At 39.9% G+C, this 16,630-nt stretch overlaps 1 protein-coding gene across 1 annotated transcript; it reads right to left on the bottom strand.

Annotated features, from left to right (window-relative positions):
• Positions 1-1,912: 1,912 nt before the first annotated feature.
• On the bottom strand, positions 1,913-10,525 carry TMEM17 (transmembrane protein 17). The gene is made up of 4 exons (XM_040224014.1): positions 10,339-10,525; positions 5,067-5,170; positions 4,822-4,935; positions 1,913-3,573 (listed from the first exon to the last, which is right to left on the bottom strand). The coding sequence occupies exons 1-4, from the start codon at positions 10,436-10,438 to the stop codon at positions 3,295-3,297; spliced, it is 597 nt and encodes a 198-aa protein (XP_040079948.1). The 5' UTR covers positions 10,439-10,525; the 3' UTR covers positions 1,913-3,294.
• Between the last annotated feature and the right edge of the window lie 6,105 nt (positions 10,526-16,630).

The raw sequence follows: 16,630 nt of genomic DNA on the forward strand, positions 1-16,630 counted from the left end.
TGGGGTGCCATTGCCTTCTCCAATAATCTTCACAAGTACAAGTTAAGAACTATTTAGGTATGTCTTGTAAAATAAAATTTATAAAAGACTATTTCAGACAGAGGATTATTTAAGTCTAGTAATAATCTAACAATGGCCAGGGGAGGCGGGGTGGATAAGACAGTGAGTATGTCATTTTGTTTACCATTGTGTGTAGTCTTTAGATAGAAAAATAGGAAAATCTTTTCAATACCTATTTTAAAATATAATTTTAAAAAATCTTTATAGGTTCTACTCAAGTTAATTTTACCACCCCTGACTTTATCCAGGACAGTTCTCTCTGAAGTTGTTCATCAAGTTCTACCTTTAGCCCAACATTTGCAGTATATTTTCCACATTTTTCAAAGAAATTTTTCTGAAACCTAAATATGTGTGATATTCTACCATTTAAACTATTCAGAGTATTAGTCTTTAGCTTATTAGCGCCTTGGAAGGTTCTCTCTTATTCTGTGGCCTTTGTTTTCACGCACCCTTCCTACCAGTTTTATCGAACTATATGTAATACCTGAAACAGTACTCAGATCACTATTAGATGTCTCTTAATACTGAAAGTAACACTGTATATCTGCTCAGTCTTCTAATCTCAAAGTGTTAATTTTATTTGGAAGGCTTCCCAGATTCCTCATCTTTTATGCCTTCTCTTTGATCCTACAGTGCTCTCTCTGACCTGCTCATCTGCTTTTTGAACCAGACAGTAAACATTTTGTTATTGTGTACATGGGCAAGTGCGAGTGCGTACATGCGAGTAGAGTATACTTTATAGCAACTCCTGCCCTCCTCCCTGTTCTGACAGTGAGAGGAGTAGTGAAAGCTAAATGATTCTGATGAAAGGCCAGTGTGTTAACCCTGGACACTAAGTGCTAGGAACAGAGAGTGGAGATGCCCTGCATGCCAAGGGCTGTTTGCTGTCAGGTACGCATTAGGCAGAAACTCATTCCATGCACCTCCCTGATGAAGTGAGACTTTACCTGCAACACTGTACCCCTGAGAACAGGGAGCTCAGTTATTTGTGAGCTCTCTACTATTCCTTGTACATAGTAGGCATTCAAACGTATGTTGATTAAAATCACCTGTGGTGGATTCATGTCAATCTATGCCAAAACCAATACAGAATTGTAAAGTAAAAATTAAAAATAAATAAATAAATTAAAAAAAAAAAAAAATAAAATCCAATTTTTAAAAATCATTCCAATGTACAAAAATTTACATCTACTTTGTAGTTAGAAAAAAACACCTGAAAGAAAAAAATATGTGAAAGACAAAGTATTTGTGAAGCTCAATATCTCCTAACTAAAAAACTTCAGAACAGTGTTGTGAACCTTGGAGAGGAAATGCAGTAGGAATTAAGGATGAATAACTTTATAAAATAAAAATAAAGATTGCCTAAACTCCAAACGTGCTGACATGGAAATGTCTCTCCTATCTCAATTTTCCTATGCTTACATACAGCACCATGCATATACACCAATAGAAAATGTTGGTTCAGACTAACACAAAATCATGGTTCTATTGTTTCATGAAAAACCAATGACTTGGTCATGTTCTCAATTGATTTTCTTAGTTTCTTTTTTCTTACCCTCATTATATCTACATTTTAAGCAATAATTATTGGAACAAAAACTTTTAAAATTTTTATAAATATATATTCCCCCATTTAACCATTAAACTTTTTTTGTTGTTATTCTTTACACTTTTAGTGATTTACCTTAAAGTTTAAATGTATCAAGAGGCTCTGCTATTTAAAATAAAACTCTGGAAATGACTGTTAAATAGAAAAGTCTTTCTTGATCATCACCTTAATTTATCTGTTATGTAGATTTAGTGTTCTTATTTTATATTTTCTTATAAACTCACCTATCTGGAAACAAATGTAAACAAATATTTTATTAAACTATTCAAACAGAATTCTATTTTGAATTTCAAAGTACTGGAATATACCTAGTGACAGCTTTGGTATAGGGCAAAGGTTAATTAGTCAGTGCACGAGGGAAGAAAACTTTGAACATTATATATAATAATAAAAAGCAGAAATAATAAAAGCATAAACAGAATAGTAAGGTGTGATTAACAGTGGGAAGTGAAAACATTTTCAAAATTAAGCAATATAAAAATGAATAAGGCATAATGTGGAAATCCTAAGATAAGCATGAATCATAAAACAGGAAGGATAGAAAAAATGATTTTTAATGTAGCTACAACTATCTCTCAATAAAATACAATACTTTAGGAAAGAAAATATTGTATCCCTTAAGACAACCCAATTATCACTTAAATATAATGGTTTAGATATACCCAAGCAAGCTTTGTTCTTAACAGAATTTCCTTAAATAGGTTTCTCCATTAGCAAGGGAATATGCTCATTTATGATCATGAGTCCCTTGGGCCATCCAAACTCTATATATTAACAGGCACCCTGATTATCAGATCAATCTTCATGTGAATTTACTGGGTCTGAGCAGTTCTTCAGTGAATAATGACTTAATAGATAAGATCATAAGGGTTAATGTACCCAGGACAGTGGCAAATTACATAGAAGGCTCTCAAACACATGTACTTTTCTCTTTTAACTTTATAATAAAAATAAACCCACAGCCCAAAAGAACTGTAAAAGACAAGAATGATTTCTAAAGATACTTCAACATAAATATTTTATAACTTATTGTGAAGACATTTTGCACACCACCACCATAAATACTGAACATGGCTGTATGAAAATAACAATTTTAGGATAAAAACATTTCCTAAATATCATCACAATCTACCTGCTTTCTTCTTAACCTCAGTATAATAGCTAAGACCCTAGCAGACATGAAAATTTGGTGTCTCAGTTTACAAACGTAGTCTAATACATCAGAATACTGACCAGCATCTCCACATACTTCATACGTACTGCCAAGACATGGATAGGCCAACAATATTGAAAGAAATATACACATTTCTAGTTACAGGTACTAACTGGAGATATTACAGTAAAGATGTAATGCCACCAATACAGATCTCTACACACCTGAAAACATTGACAACAACAAAAAATTTAAGATATTTGACATCAGGTAGACAACATGGAGGCTTTAGGGTTGACTTACTGTTTTCATGTGCTGTACAGTCTTATCATTGTGTCCAACCTTGGAATTTCAGAGCCAGAGAGGATACAGCTCAAAACACTTGCTTTATCCCTTTTTTTGTATTAGCCCTCTGGTGTTTTCCTACAGTCTTCTAGAATGATCTTCCAGATGCTTATTCAACAGCACTGGGTCAAATCTCTTCTATACAGGACCTCACTCTTCTCATGTCTCCTCGGCTCGCAGACAGCCGGTCAAAGTCTTGGAGGTGGAAACGAGTTGCCAGCTGATTTACCATTTTCCTCAAGGTAAGAAATGCTGAAACAACTTGGAAAGTAAGGAATATGGTGAAGATGATATGTACTGCTTTCTCCAAGGGCAGATTTGTTAGGCCCTCATTGAAGAGCAAGAAAAGAATTAAAGGCAACTGCAACAGAAGGCTCAAAAGCCAGAAGCCAGCCAACTCGGGAACCTGCAATGATACACAGGACAAATATCAGACCAGTGAAGTACCATCTTCTGCTTGTATTGAAGCAAGTGATACTACTGTGAACCTACATTTTGAGCTCTGTAATTCAAAATAAGTATAGTGTGAAAAAATAAAAAATAAAAAAAATAAGTATAGTGTGGTCCTTATCCTCAGAAAACTTACAATCTAGACTGAAAGAGGAAACTAACTTATGTGACAGTCCTACATTACTACACTTAAGTGAATAATGAAACGTACATACCACTTAAGAGTAACAGACTAAATGCTCTAACAGAGTAAACAGGGTAGGTAAAAGAAATAATTCAAGGAGGTAGGCTTTTAAAGTTAAATAGAATGAGGAAGCGGAGAAGGCAATGGCACCCTATTCCAGTACTCTTGCCTGGAAAACCCCACGGACGGAGGAGCCTGGAAGGCTGAAGTCCATGGGGTTACTGAGGGTCGGACATGACTGAGCAACTTCACTTTCACTTTTCACTTTCATGCATTGGAGAAGGAAATGGCAACCCACTCCAGTGTTCTTGCCTGGAGAATCCCAGGGACAGAAGAGCCTGGTGGGCTGCCGTCTATGGGGTTGCACAGAGTCGGACACAACTGAAGTGACTTAGCAGCAGCAGAATGAGGAAGAGGCAAGAACTTAAATAAGCAAAAATGTGGAAAGAATATGACTGGGAAACAACACATCAGCCTGGAATGGATGTCTGTGTTAGGAAAAAGCACGAAATACAGTGGGATAGGCTGGGTGGGGCTTAATTATGAAGGGCCTGGAAGAACACTGAAATCTTTAGGCATTATCACTCAGTTCTGGTAACTGTAAATGCTTAGGCAGCATGATGACTCAGAAAACATGTGCCTTGCATAGGAGATGAGTTTGTCATTTTCCCCAATTTTCTCATTCAGAATCCAAATCATCATGTTTAATGACCAAGTATTTTCAAGACTACTGGGAAGAGGGAAAATGATCATTAAGAGTTTACTATGTTCAGGTGCTTTATATAAATTGTTTAATATAATCCTAACAAATCTGTGAAGTGAATATTCCCCCGATTTTATATGTGAAGGAACCAAGGTTCAAGAGAGTAAGCAAACAGACCACAGTGACAGCCGTGGTGAAGCTGGAGCTAGGCCTTACCTACAGGCCTTTGCTCCTTCCACATCTCACTGCCTTTTCTTGTTGGCAAAGTCTTAACTGCATTTATGTATAGCATTGAGAGAAAGGAAAGAAGAGCCTACCTTCTCCTGCAGGTTCCCCATGTAGCCCAGATACAACCTGATAGCTTCAATTAAAGTTATTAGAATGATAATGGTGACCACAATGAACTTGTAGTAATCAGGCAAGATGGAATACTGAAAAAACAAAAATAAATAAAAATCTCACATATAGTAAGACTGACCTGAGATTTTAAAAAATATGAAGAACTTTTAATTTTACTGACAAGGTAACAATGCCAGGGAGAAGTAGTAAAGCACATATTTACCTTCATCTGAAGCATCATAATGCTGCTCACCCACCAAAGTGGGAAAAAGTAAGTGTTAAAATAAAGTGACATCTGCAGTGCCAAACTGGAAACCATTTCATTATCTACCGAAGAAAACAGAAAACAAACTCTTACTCCTGCTCTATGCCCTCTACATCCTTTAGTTCCTTAGAATTAATAGCTATAGTTTCAGCTCAACAAAACTCCAAATTGTAAGCCTATTTATAATCCCTGACCCCTGGAGAAGGAAATGGCAACACATTCCAGTGTTCTTGCCTGGAAAGTCCCATGGACCTCTGAGGCCTGGTGGACTACGGCCCATGGGGTCACAAAAGAGTCGGACACAGTAACAATAATCATTGACAGTGAAAGAAAGTAGCCATAATACTACTAATATTTCATTCCAATATTTGCTACTTGGGGGCATGTTTCATATTTTTCTATTACTTTACCACCTTCAGTTACTGTCTGATGACTTTTTTGCCTACTACTGGTATAAATGTAGAACATCAATATGAATACTATTGAAGAGATAGCAAGAATAATCTTTACCTCCTTTGTTAAGAGTTCTATGTAAGTGGTGCTTGTGCTCGGTTGTGTCTGACTCTTTCCGACCTCATGGACTGTAGCCCACCAGGCTCTGTCAATGGGATTTCCCAGACAAGAATACTGGAGTGGGTTGCCATTTCCTTCTCCAGGGGATCATCCCAATCCAGGGATCGAACCCAAGTTTCCTGCACTGGCAGGTGGATTCTTTGACTACTGAACCACCTGTAAAGAGCCTATGAAATAAACATATAAAATACATAACAAGACTGCAGCCATGAAATTAAAAGATGCTTGCTCCTTGGAAGAAAAGCTATGACTAACCTAGACAGCATATTAAAAAGCAGAGATGTTACTTTGCCAACAAGGGTCCATGTAGTCAAAGCTATGGTTTTTCCAGTAGTCATATATAGATGGGAAAGTTGGACCATAAAGAAAGCTGAGTGCCGAAGAACTGATGCCTTTGAACTGTGGTGTTGGAGAAGACTCTTGAGAGTTCCTTGGACAGCAAGGAGATCAGACCAGTCCATCCTAAAGGAAATAAGTCCTGAATATTCACTGGAAGGACTAATGCTGAAGCTGAAGCGCCAATACTTTGGCCACCTGAGGCAAAGAACTGACTCATTGGAAAAGACCCTGATGCTGGGAAAGATTAAAGGCAGGAGGAGAAGGGGATGACAGAGGATGAGATGGTTGGATGGCATCAACAACTGGATGGACCTAATTTGAGCAAGCTCTGGAAGTTGGTGATGGACAGGGAATCCTGGCATGCTGTAGTCCATGGGGTTGCAAAGAGTCAGACACAACTGAGCGACTGAACTGAAGTGAATCTCTCAGATATAAACTAATCATGCAAAACCAACCCCTTCCCCATCCCTTTCAGCATACCCTAATACCACCTGTTCATTCACACCCAGTACAAAGCCACTTTTTCCATACGTCCTTTCTTGATCACATTCCCCACTCCAGCAGAAATCTCCTTCCCCTCTAGGTACTTATCACGCTAACCTGTGTGTAAGAAGTGTTAGCAAAGAACCACAGTCCCTTCACTTGAGACATAGTCTGATCAGGACTTTTGGAGTCCAGGTAAACCCAGAGCTCCCCAAACTCCCTCAGAACTCTGGATGCCAGACTTAGGATAAATTATTTAACCTCTTTGAGCCTTAATTTCTTTATCTGTAAAATGGTAACATTAAAATTATCTCACAGATTGCTTGAGAATTAAAGGTAATATAAATTACTTCACCCGAGCACTATGCCTGGCACTGAGTAGGCACTCGACAAATATCAGTCCCTTTCCTTCTCTTTTATTTATACACAGGCTGACTGTAAGCACAGACCACATTCTACCCAAATTTAAGACCCTCACAGAACCTAGCATGTAGCTTTACAAATGGTAAATACCAAATATGAATAAGCAGAAAGAGTGTATTAATGAAAACATATTCTTTCAAGGACACTGCCAGTGTAGCCCTTTGTGACACATGAATTTCATTTCTCTAAGGCTGAACTGCCTCCTGAGAAATCTGTATTCAGGTCAAGAAGCAACAGTTAGAATTAGGCATGAAATAACACACAGGCTCCAAATTGGGAAAGGAGTACATCAAGGCTGTGTATTGTCACTCTGCTTATTTAACTTCTATGCAGAGTACATCATGCGAAATGCCAGGCTGGATGAAGCACAAGCTGGACTCAAGATTGCTGGGAGAAATATCAATAATCTCAGATATGCAGATGACACCACGCTAAAGGCAGAAAGAGAAGAAGAACTAAAGAGCCTCTTGATGAAAGTGAAAGAGGAGAGTGAAAATTTATCTTAAAGCTCAACATTCAGAAAACTAAGATCATGGTATCCAGTCCCATCACTTTGTGGCAAATAGATGGGGAAACAATGGAAACGGTGACAGACTATTTTTTGGGGCTCCAAAATCACTGCTGATGGTGACTGCAGCTATGAAATTAAAAGATGCTTGCTCCTTTGAAGAAAAGCTATGACCAACCTAGATAGCATATTAAAAAGCAGAGACATTGCTTTGCCAACAAAGTTCCATTTAGTCAAAGCTATGCTTTTTCCAGTAGTCATGTATGGATGTGACAGTTGGACTATAAGGAAAGCTGAACGCCAAAGAACTGATGCTTTTGAACTGTGGTGTTGGAGAAGACTCTTGAGAGTCCCTTGGACTGCAAGGAGATCCAACCTGTCAATCCTAAAGGAAATCAATCCTGAATATTCATTGGAAGGACTGATGCTGAAGCTGAAACTCCAATACTTTGGCCACTTGATGTGAAGAGCTGACTCACTGGAAAAGACCCTGACGGTGGGAAAGATTGAAGGCGTGAGAAGGGGATGACAGAGGATGAGATGGTTGGATGGCATCACCTACTTGATGGACATGAGTTTAAGTAGGCTCCAGGAGTTGGTGATGGACAGGGAAGCCTGCTATACTGTAGTCCATGTGGTCACAAAGAGTTGGACACAAATGAGCAACTGAACTGAACTGAATAGAAGGCTGATTACATAGTACCTTTTGCTTTCATGTAAGAGAGAAAAGTTCTAAATTAAGAATTTGATTTTTAAAACTGACCCCTACAAATGCATCCTAAATATGACTAAATTATAACAATTTAAGAAATGGCAGCCCACTCCAGTATTCTTGCCTGGAAAATCCCATGGACGGCGGAGCATGGTAGGCTACTGTCCATGGGGTTGCACAGAGTCGGACACACTGAGCGACTTCACTTCACTTCAAGAGTAGATTAAGTATTTTGAAATCCACTGCTTGAAATGAAAGAATATACAAAGGCTCTGAGATAAATTTCTTAAAAACAGATTATTTTTCTCCACAGCTGAGTATATCTATCATTTAACAATTTTAAAATATAAAATTATTATGGTCTCTCACAGCAAAGGTTTTCCTTTAGTTCCAAGAAAATCCCTGATTATGATGATATACTTTTGCTTGCACTTATTTATTAAATTACCACTGATAAAGGAATGCATTCTTAAAATCTGAAGGTAACTCACTCCCCTAAGACTTTTTCACAACAGTAAAACTCTTGGTCAGCTGTGAACATGGTCATAATATACCCTTGTAATTACAGTACAAATAATCAAATGTACTTCAGATCCACAAAGAAAAGGTGGATAAATAATAAATTGAAATTTTAATCCCTTCAGAGCAAGCACTGTAGTAAAATTTTGCAAATAAGCTTTTATGTTAAGAATTCTGTACACAAGCATCTAAAGAGTTATGTCTATATTTCAGGAGATCAAACTTATAATCATTCAGCTGAAAATCAAGCTAATATGTAAATGAACCTTGAAAGCTCAAGACATGAAGTTATTAAATTTTGCAAAAGTACAAGCTGAGTTCTGTAAATGGAATTCAAATTAAAACACTATGTAATATAAATCAGGAGTAGGCAAACTAGCAGCCAACTGTTTTTGTACAGCAAGTGAGCTAAAAATGGCTTTTTTAGATTTTTAAATGGTTGGGGGAAATATCAGTAGTATTTTGTGACACTGAAAATCATGCAATTTCAACTTTAGTGTCCATAAATAAAGTTTTATGGGAACTCTGGCATGTCTATTCCATTACCATTATCTATAACTGCCACAGAGACCTATGGCCTGCACGGTATTAAGTATTTACTATCCGGCCCTTTACAGAAAACTCCTGATACTTTACATCATCAGATTTTAGTGCCTGTTAAGCTCTGGCTTGAGAAATCAGAAACGTAATAACCTAATTTTTCACATTATGTTTTTCTCTGTACATCCTAAATCATGATCAGCCCTCAACTGGGAGGACAGGCAAGTGATTAGGGTGAAAAATTGAAACGGTGGAAATGACTTTTCTCTGCTCCGTTTGAAAAATCCCTAAACCATGCAAGAGGAAAAGATTTCTATTTCCCAGCACAGTTCAGTGATAAAAGCTGCCTGGGTGTGGTTGACAGTATGTTGTCTATCATCTTGATTTAAGACGGTTAAACTGTTTTGCAGAAAACTACGTTGTCACTTATATCAAATGTGGCATCGTGGTATTGTGTTACTTGATTTAGGTCAAGAGTTATAAATATGCGGGGGAGGAGAAGGAGAAAGTGGGGAGAGGGCGAGTTTTGGTAAAGGCGATGCTAGGGTGGCAGCTGCCATTCCGGACTGGAGAACGTTTAAAATAACTCATTAAAAAAAACCTTCTATGTCTTCTGCCAGAAAATGGACTTGTGGCAAGTACCTGTTCTGCTAAGAAAGAAGAAAAGGAAAAGGATATTTTACCGCGGCGCGGTGGGGAGGGAGAAGTGGAAGGGGAGATTGCTCTTTTCACTCCATTCAGGGCAGAAAAGCCAGGGCGGAGGCCGCAGAGGAAAAGCAAAGAAATCGGCCTTCTCAGCCTTCTCGGACGCATGGCACCGGACGCAGGTTGCGAAGGTGGCTTTATATTTTTTATATTTTGAGGAATGCCAGCGCCACCTCAGCCGCCCCTTTTGCAACTAGCCGGTTAGGCCGCAGCATGATCAGCCCGGGACCAGCTGAGTATCAGAGTTCGGGTATCTGGTCCCAGTCCCAGCCAGCGGCCCGGCCCCTCCTCCAGGGCGTTTCCCGCACTGCGGCGAACCAGCTGAAGACCAAACCGCCATCTTAGGTCTGGGCAAAATCTGGCCGTTCCAAACCCCGCGCCAGGTCCTCCGCGGGCCACACGCCCTGCGCTGGGCCTCGGCCACTCACCCGGACCCTCGCTATACTCCGGCCCAGTCCGGTTGGAGTCGCTGAACACGGTCCGGCTGAAATTTCCCAGCCGCTGGCGGACTGGATCCGGCAGCTCCATGCCGGGACCTCGGTACTACTCACTGCTAGGTCTTCGGGCGCCGCAGGACTCAGCTGTTCCCATGGCAACCGAGCGGCGGAGGTGCTCGGGGCTCTGGCGCATGCGCAAATGCACTGCGGGGCCGAGACGCGGGGACCCCTCGAACTGAGAGGAGAGGGACACATACCTGTGGAGCACATCAGATGGGTGATTCGCAGATTCCTTAGTCTTAAGTTCCACCCTTTTAACAAGGAATAATAATAAGCAACCTGGGGTTGGATTTGATATAGGAGCTCTAACGCCTTGTCAATGCAACCTTTTTGGAAGGAAATACAGAATGAATGCAGAGCTTAGAGAATATTCATGACCCACTAGCTTATATGTATCTGTATAGACACGTACTCTTTTCTAGGAATATATGTTGTTATGTACTAGGGATATTTTATATATACACATGCCATGCTAAGTCACTTCAGTCGTGTCCGACTCTGTGCGACCCCAGAGGGCAGCCCACCAGGCTCCCCGATCCCTGGGATTCTCCAGGCAAGAACACTGGAGTGGGTTGCCATTTCCTTCTCCAATGCAGGAAAGTGAAAAGTGAAAGTGAAGTCGCTCAGTCGTGCCCGACCCTCAGCGACCCCATGGACTGCAGCCTTCCAGGCTCCTCCGTCCGTGGGATTTTCCAGGCAAGAGTACTGGAGTGGGGTGCCATTGCCTTCTCCGACACATGCCATATATATATATATATATATGCACTTTGTCTTCTCAGCTCAGTTCAGTCACTCAGTTGTGTCCGACTCTTTGCGACCCCACGAATCGCAGCACGCCAGGCCTCCCTGTCCATCACCAACTCCCGGAGTTCACTCAAACTCTTGTCCATCGAGTCAGTGGTACATCCAGCCATCTCATCCTCGGTCCCCTTCTCTTCCTGCCCCCAATCCCTCCCAGCATCAAAGTCTTTCCCAATGAGTCAACTCTTCGCATGAGGTGGCCAAAGTACTGGAGTTTCAGCTTTAGCATCAGTCCTTCCAAAGAACACCCAGGGCTGATCTCCTTCAGAATGGACTGGTTGGATCTCTTTGCAGTCCAAGGTACTCTCAAGAGTCTTCTCCAACACCACAGTTCAAAAACATCAATTCTTTGGTGCTCAGCTTTCTTCTCAGTCCAACTCTCACATCCATACATGACCACTGGAAAAACCATAGCCTTGACTAAACGGACCTTTGTTGGCAAAGTAATGTCTCTGCTTTTCAATATGCTATCTAGGTCTTCTAGGAATATATTATCTATTAGGAATATTTTATATATACACACCATGAAAGTGAAAGTCACTCAGTCATGTCCGACTCTCTGTGACCCCACACAGTCCATGGAATTCTCCAGGCCAGAATACTGGAGTGGGTAGCCTTTCCCTTCTCCAGGGGATCTTCCCAGGTCTCCAGGGATCGAACCCAGGTCTCCCGCATTGCGGGCAGATTCTTTACCAGCTGAGCCACCATACACACCATATATATATTTATATTTGATGGACTACATTGCAACAGTTTAAAAACATGCTTGCAACGAATGTTTGATTATCTGGATTAACTTTCAGTAAAAATTAAAAAATTAGATGTAGAACTAAGTGGGAGTGAATCTAATTTAATAAAATGTGTGTGTGTGTAAATATGTGGGGAGCAAAGAGTGGGAGGAGATGGCACAGGCACTGTGGCTTCAGAAAAAGACTAGAAGGAAATAATCAAAATGTTAATAGTAATTTGTAGGTAGCAGATTGTGGGTGATTTGAAAATTTTAAAACATTTACGTATTTTTCAGCTTTCTCTCAATAAGATGTATTTTTTAAAGAAAAACTATTTGGTATAATACATATACAGAAAAGGGCATAAGCTGAATATAGGTAACCAGAACCCAGATTAAGAAACAGAAGCTTACCCACACCCAAGGAGCTCCCTCTGCCTATTCCATCATACCTACTAACCCTCCACTACTTACTGACCTTTCCTGACTTCTTGAGCATAGAAGATTTTTGCCTATTTTTATTCTTTACATAAAACTAATCATATAATAAGTGCTTTAAAAAAAACTAGCTCTGCCTTAAAAATTATTCTTATGAAATTCCTTCATATTGTGAAGTATAGATTCTTTTTCCTTGTGATATGACCATACCACAATAAGTTTACCCCTTCTACAGCTGGTGAGCATCTCTGTGTTTTCTAGATTGGAGACATGAATAGGACAGCTTTTGGTGAAAATATGCCTTTTAGTGAACATAGGGATGCATTTGTGTTGAACTTATTCCTAAGAATGAAATTGTTGGCTTAAGAGGTACCACCCAGCTTTATTTCTCTCTGTCTCTCTTAAATGTGGCATCCTTTGTTAATTCTTTTCCCATTTAAGATGTTACATAATATTTAGCAGAGTTCCCTGTGCCATACAGTAGATCCTTGTTGGTTATCCATTTTAAATATAGCAATGTGTACATGTCATGCCCTCCAGTAGGAGAACTTCCCAGTATTCTTGCCTCGAGAATCCCATGGACAGAGGGGCCTGGCAGGCTATAGTCCATAGGATCGCACAGAACTGAACAGGACTGAAGCAACTTAGCATGCAGACAGGCACGTGTGCATGGACATATGTGTCAATCTCAAACTCTCTAAATGTCCCTTCCCTGCTCCCCTGGTAACCGTAAGTTCATACTCTAAGTCTGTGAGTTTGTTTCTGTTTTGTAAATAAGTTCATTTGTATAATATTTTTTAGATTCTATGTATAACCAATACCATATGATATTTGTCATTCCCTGTGTTATTACTTACTTTACTCAGTGTGACAATCTCTAGGTCCATCCATGAACCAGCACTTTTTTTTTTTTTTTAGTGATTCTTCTCTTGTTCTCCTTTTTTGGCTGCTCTGGGTAGGCTTTCTCTACTTGAGGCATGGGCTTTCTCGAGTTGCAGTGTTTGTGGACTTCTCCTGTTGCATTGTGGAGCACGGATTCTAGAGCATGTGGGCTCAGTAGTTGTGAGCATGCAGTTAGTTGCCCCATGGCATGTGAGATCCCAGTTCCCCAACCAGGGATCAAACTGGTATGCCCTGCATTGCAAGGCAGATCACTGGACTACCAGTGAAGTCCCCATATGCCCATTTTTAGTAGATACTGCCAACAGTTTTCCAAAGTGTCTGTACCAATTTCTACTACCTCCAGTAATGTATGATCACATCAGTGGCTCCAAATCTGTCACCAACTCTTATCATTTTCCATGCTTTCTTTTAGCCCCTCTGAAGGGTACGTGGTAAACAGTATTATTTTTACATATAAAGGAAAACCACACATATTTATATAAATGTCAACAGGAAGGTATGGGAGGAAATACCTACATGGGTAGAATTTCAAAATAACAAATGTTAACTGCCTTCCTACTACTTTTGGGGCACTGTCCTAGGTTAATTAGGGATGTAGTACCTCCCCATCAAGAAGATCAGCCAAGTAGAAACATGGAAACAAATAGATACGCTACACTTCAGTAAAGGAACAGTGATTAATTCTGGTTGGAAAGGTCAGGGAAAAGCTGGCTAACTTCTGCTTCTCTTCAAAGTGGAGCTCTGGCCTCAGCATCTCCAAAAAGGCTTCTAGGACCTCCCAGAAGCCGGTTTAAGTGCCCTCCTCTGTGTCTCTCAAAGCATTTTCCTGTGTTACTTTGGTCACAGTGCCAGTCACCCTATACTGTAGTCTATTTATGCCTGTTTCTCTTGCTAGTTCACAAGCTCTTTGAGGTCAGGGATGGGCTTTCATCTTTATGTCCTGAACACTAGCACAACGCCTGACCCAGAATAGGAACTAGATAACCACTGAATGAATAAAGGGAAGAGTCTAAAGACCATTCCTCTATTTTCCCACTTCTAGTTCAAAAATTTAGCCAGCCTTCATGTCAGTTTCACTCTGTAGAGTGGAGAATAGAGGTATTAAAACACAGTGAATTATAGCAATCAGAACAATTTTAAACTTTGCCACAAAGAATCAGTTTTCATCTATTAAATTAACCAAGATTTTTATAAAGGGAACAGTGGAGCAGGAAGTCTGATTCTCCACTGATTGAATTATAATTTGAATAATCTCACTGAGGAAAGCGATCAATAATATGTACAAATTGCCTTAAAATATTCCTGACTTTAAAACACCTATCCAAATTTTAAACTCTATTTTGGGAAGATAATCATAAAACAAAGTTTTATACACTAGGATATTACCTCTTTAATATTATTGATATTAAATAGGTTGCTTCCCTGGAGGCTCAGATGGTAAAGCGTTTGCCTACAGTGTGGGAGATCTGGGTTCAATCCCTGGGTCAGGAAGATCTCCTGGAGAAGGAAACGGCAACCCACTCCAGTGTTCTTGCCTAATATTATTGATATTAAATAACAATGCCAATATTATTATTGATATTGTGAGGTGTTGGGCTGTGGTAGAAAGGATGTCTTTTGAAGCAGAGAGAACAGGGTTAAAATCCCTCAGATTCTCACATTACCACCTAAAAACTCTGCCTTCGGACCTTTGTTTTGTAAAGTGAGACTAGTGCTAATTTACTACTATAGTTGGTATAAAGATTATGTCATTAAATGTTATTGTTGTTGTTGCTTAGTTGCTCAGTCAAATCCCACTCTTTGTGACCTCATGAACTGTAGCCTCTCAGGCTTCTCTGTCCGTGGGATTTCCCAGGCAAGAATACTGAAATGAGTTGCCATTGTTTCTACAGGTAATTTTCCTGATAAGGCTTTCTATAAGGAATAGTTATCATTGACACATCTATAAAATGATTTCCCTGTTGGTCCAGTGGCTAAGACTCAAGTGGCCCAGGTTCAATTCCTAGTCAGGGAACTAGATGCCACATACTGCAACTAAGAGTTTGCATGGTACAACTAAAGATCCTGCATGCTGAAATTAAGAACCAGTACAGTCAAATATTTAAATTTTTTTTTCAAAAATATATATTTGTGGAGAAGAAAGTCCTACAATGGAGTGAAATAAAAATTCTAGAGTTTAATTTTCTGAAACCAACCGATGTTCAATTGTTGTTCACTCATTCAGTCATGTCCGACTCTTTGCGACAACATGGACTGCAGCATGCCAGGCTTCCCTGTCCTTCGCTAACTCCTGGAGTTTGGTCACTCTCATGTCCATTTAGTTGATGATGCCATTCAGCCATCTCATCCACTGTTGTGCCCTTTTCCTTCTGCCCTTCTCCTTCCCAGTATCAGAGTCTTTTCCAGTGAGTCAGCTCTTTGCATCAGGTGGCCAAAGTATTGGAACTTCAGCTTTAGCCTCAGGCCTTCCAATGAATGTTCAGGACTGATTTCCTTTAGGATTGACTGGTTTGATCTCCTTGCTGTCCAAGGGACTCCCAAGAGTCTTCTCTAGCACCATAGTTTGAAAGCATCAATTCTTTGGCACTCAGCCTTCTTTAGGCTCCAACTCTCACATCCATACTTGACTACTGGAAAACCATAGCTTTGACCATACAAGCCTTTGTTATCAAAGTGATGTCTCTGCTTTTTAATACACCGTCTAGATTTTTCATAGCTTTTCTTCCAAAGAGCAAGCATCTTTTAATTTCATAGCTGCAGTCACCATCTACAGTGATTTTGGAGCCCCAAAATAGAAAATCTATCACTGTTTCCATTTTCCCCCCATCTATTTGCCATGAGAGGATGGGACCAGATGCCATGATCTTAGTTTTTTGATTGTGGAGCTTTAAGCCAACTTTTTCACTTTCCTCTTTCACCTTCATTGAGAGGTTCTTTAGTTCCTCTTCTCTTTCTGCCATTAGGGTGGTGTCATCTGCATATTTGAGGTTATTGATATTTCTCCCAGCAATCTTGATTCCAGCATGTGCTTCATGCAGCCTGACATTTTGCATGATGTACTCTGCATAGAAGTTAAATAAGCAGAGTGATAATACACAGCCTCGACATACTCCTTTCCCAATTTTGAACCAGTCCAGTGTTTCATGTTCACTTCTAACTGTTGCTTCTTGACCTGCATACAGGTTTCTCAGGAGGGAGGTAAGGTGGTCTGGTATTCTCTCTTTAAGAATTTTCCACAGTTTGTTGTGATCCACACAGTCAAAGGCTTTAGCGTAGTCAATGGAGCAGAAGTAGATGTTTTTCTGGAATTCTCTTGCTTTTTTCATGATCCAACAAATAATGGCAATTTGAGCT

The sequence above is a fragment of the Oryx dammah genome, unplaced genomic scaffold, assembly GCF_014754425.2.
Source record: "Oryx dammah isolate SB20612 unplaced genomic scaffold, SCBI_Odam_1.1 HiC_scaffold_25, whole genome shotgun sequence".
Classification (NCBI taxonomy): domain Eukaryota; kingdom Metazoa; phylum Chordata; class Mammalia; order Artiodactyla; family Bovidae; genus Oryx; species Oryx dammah.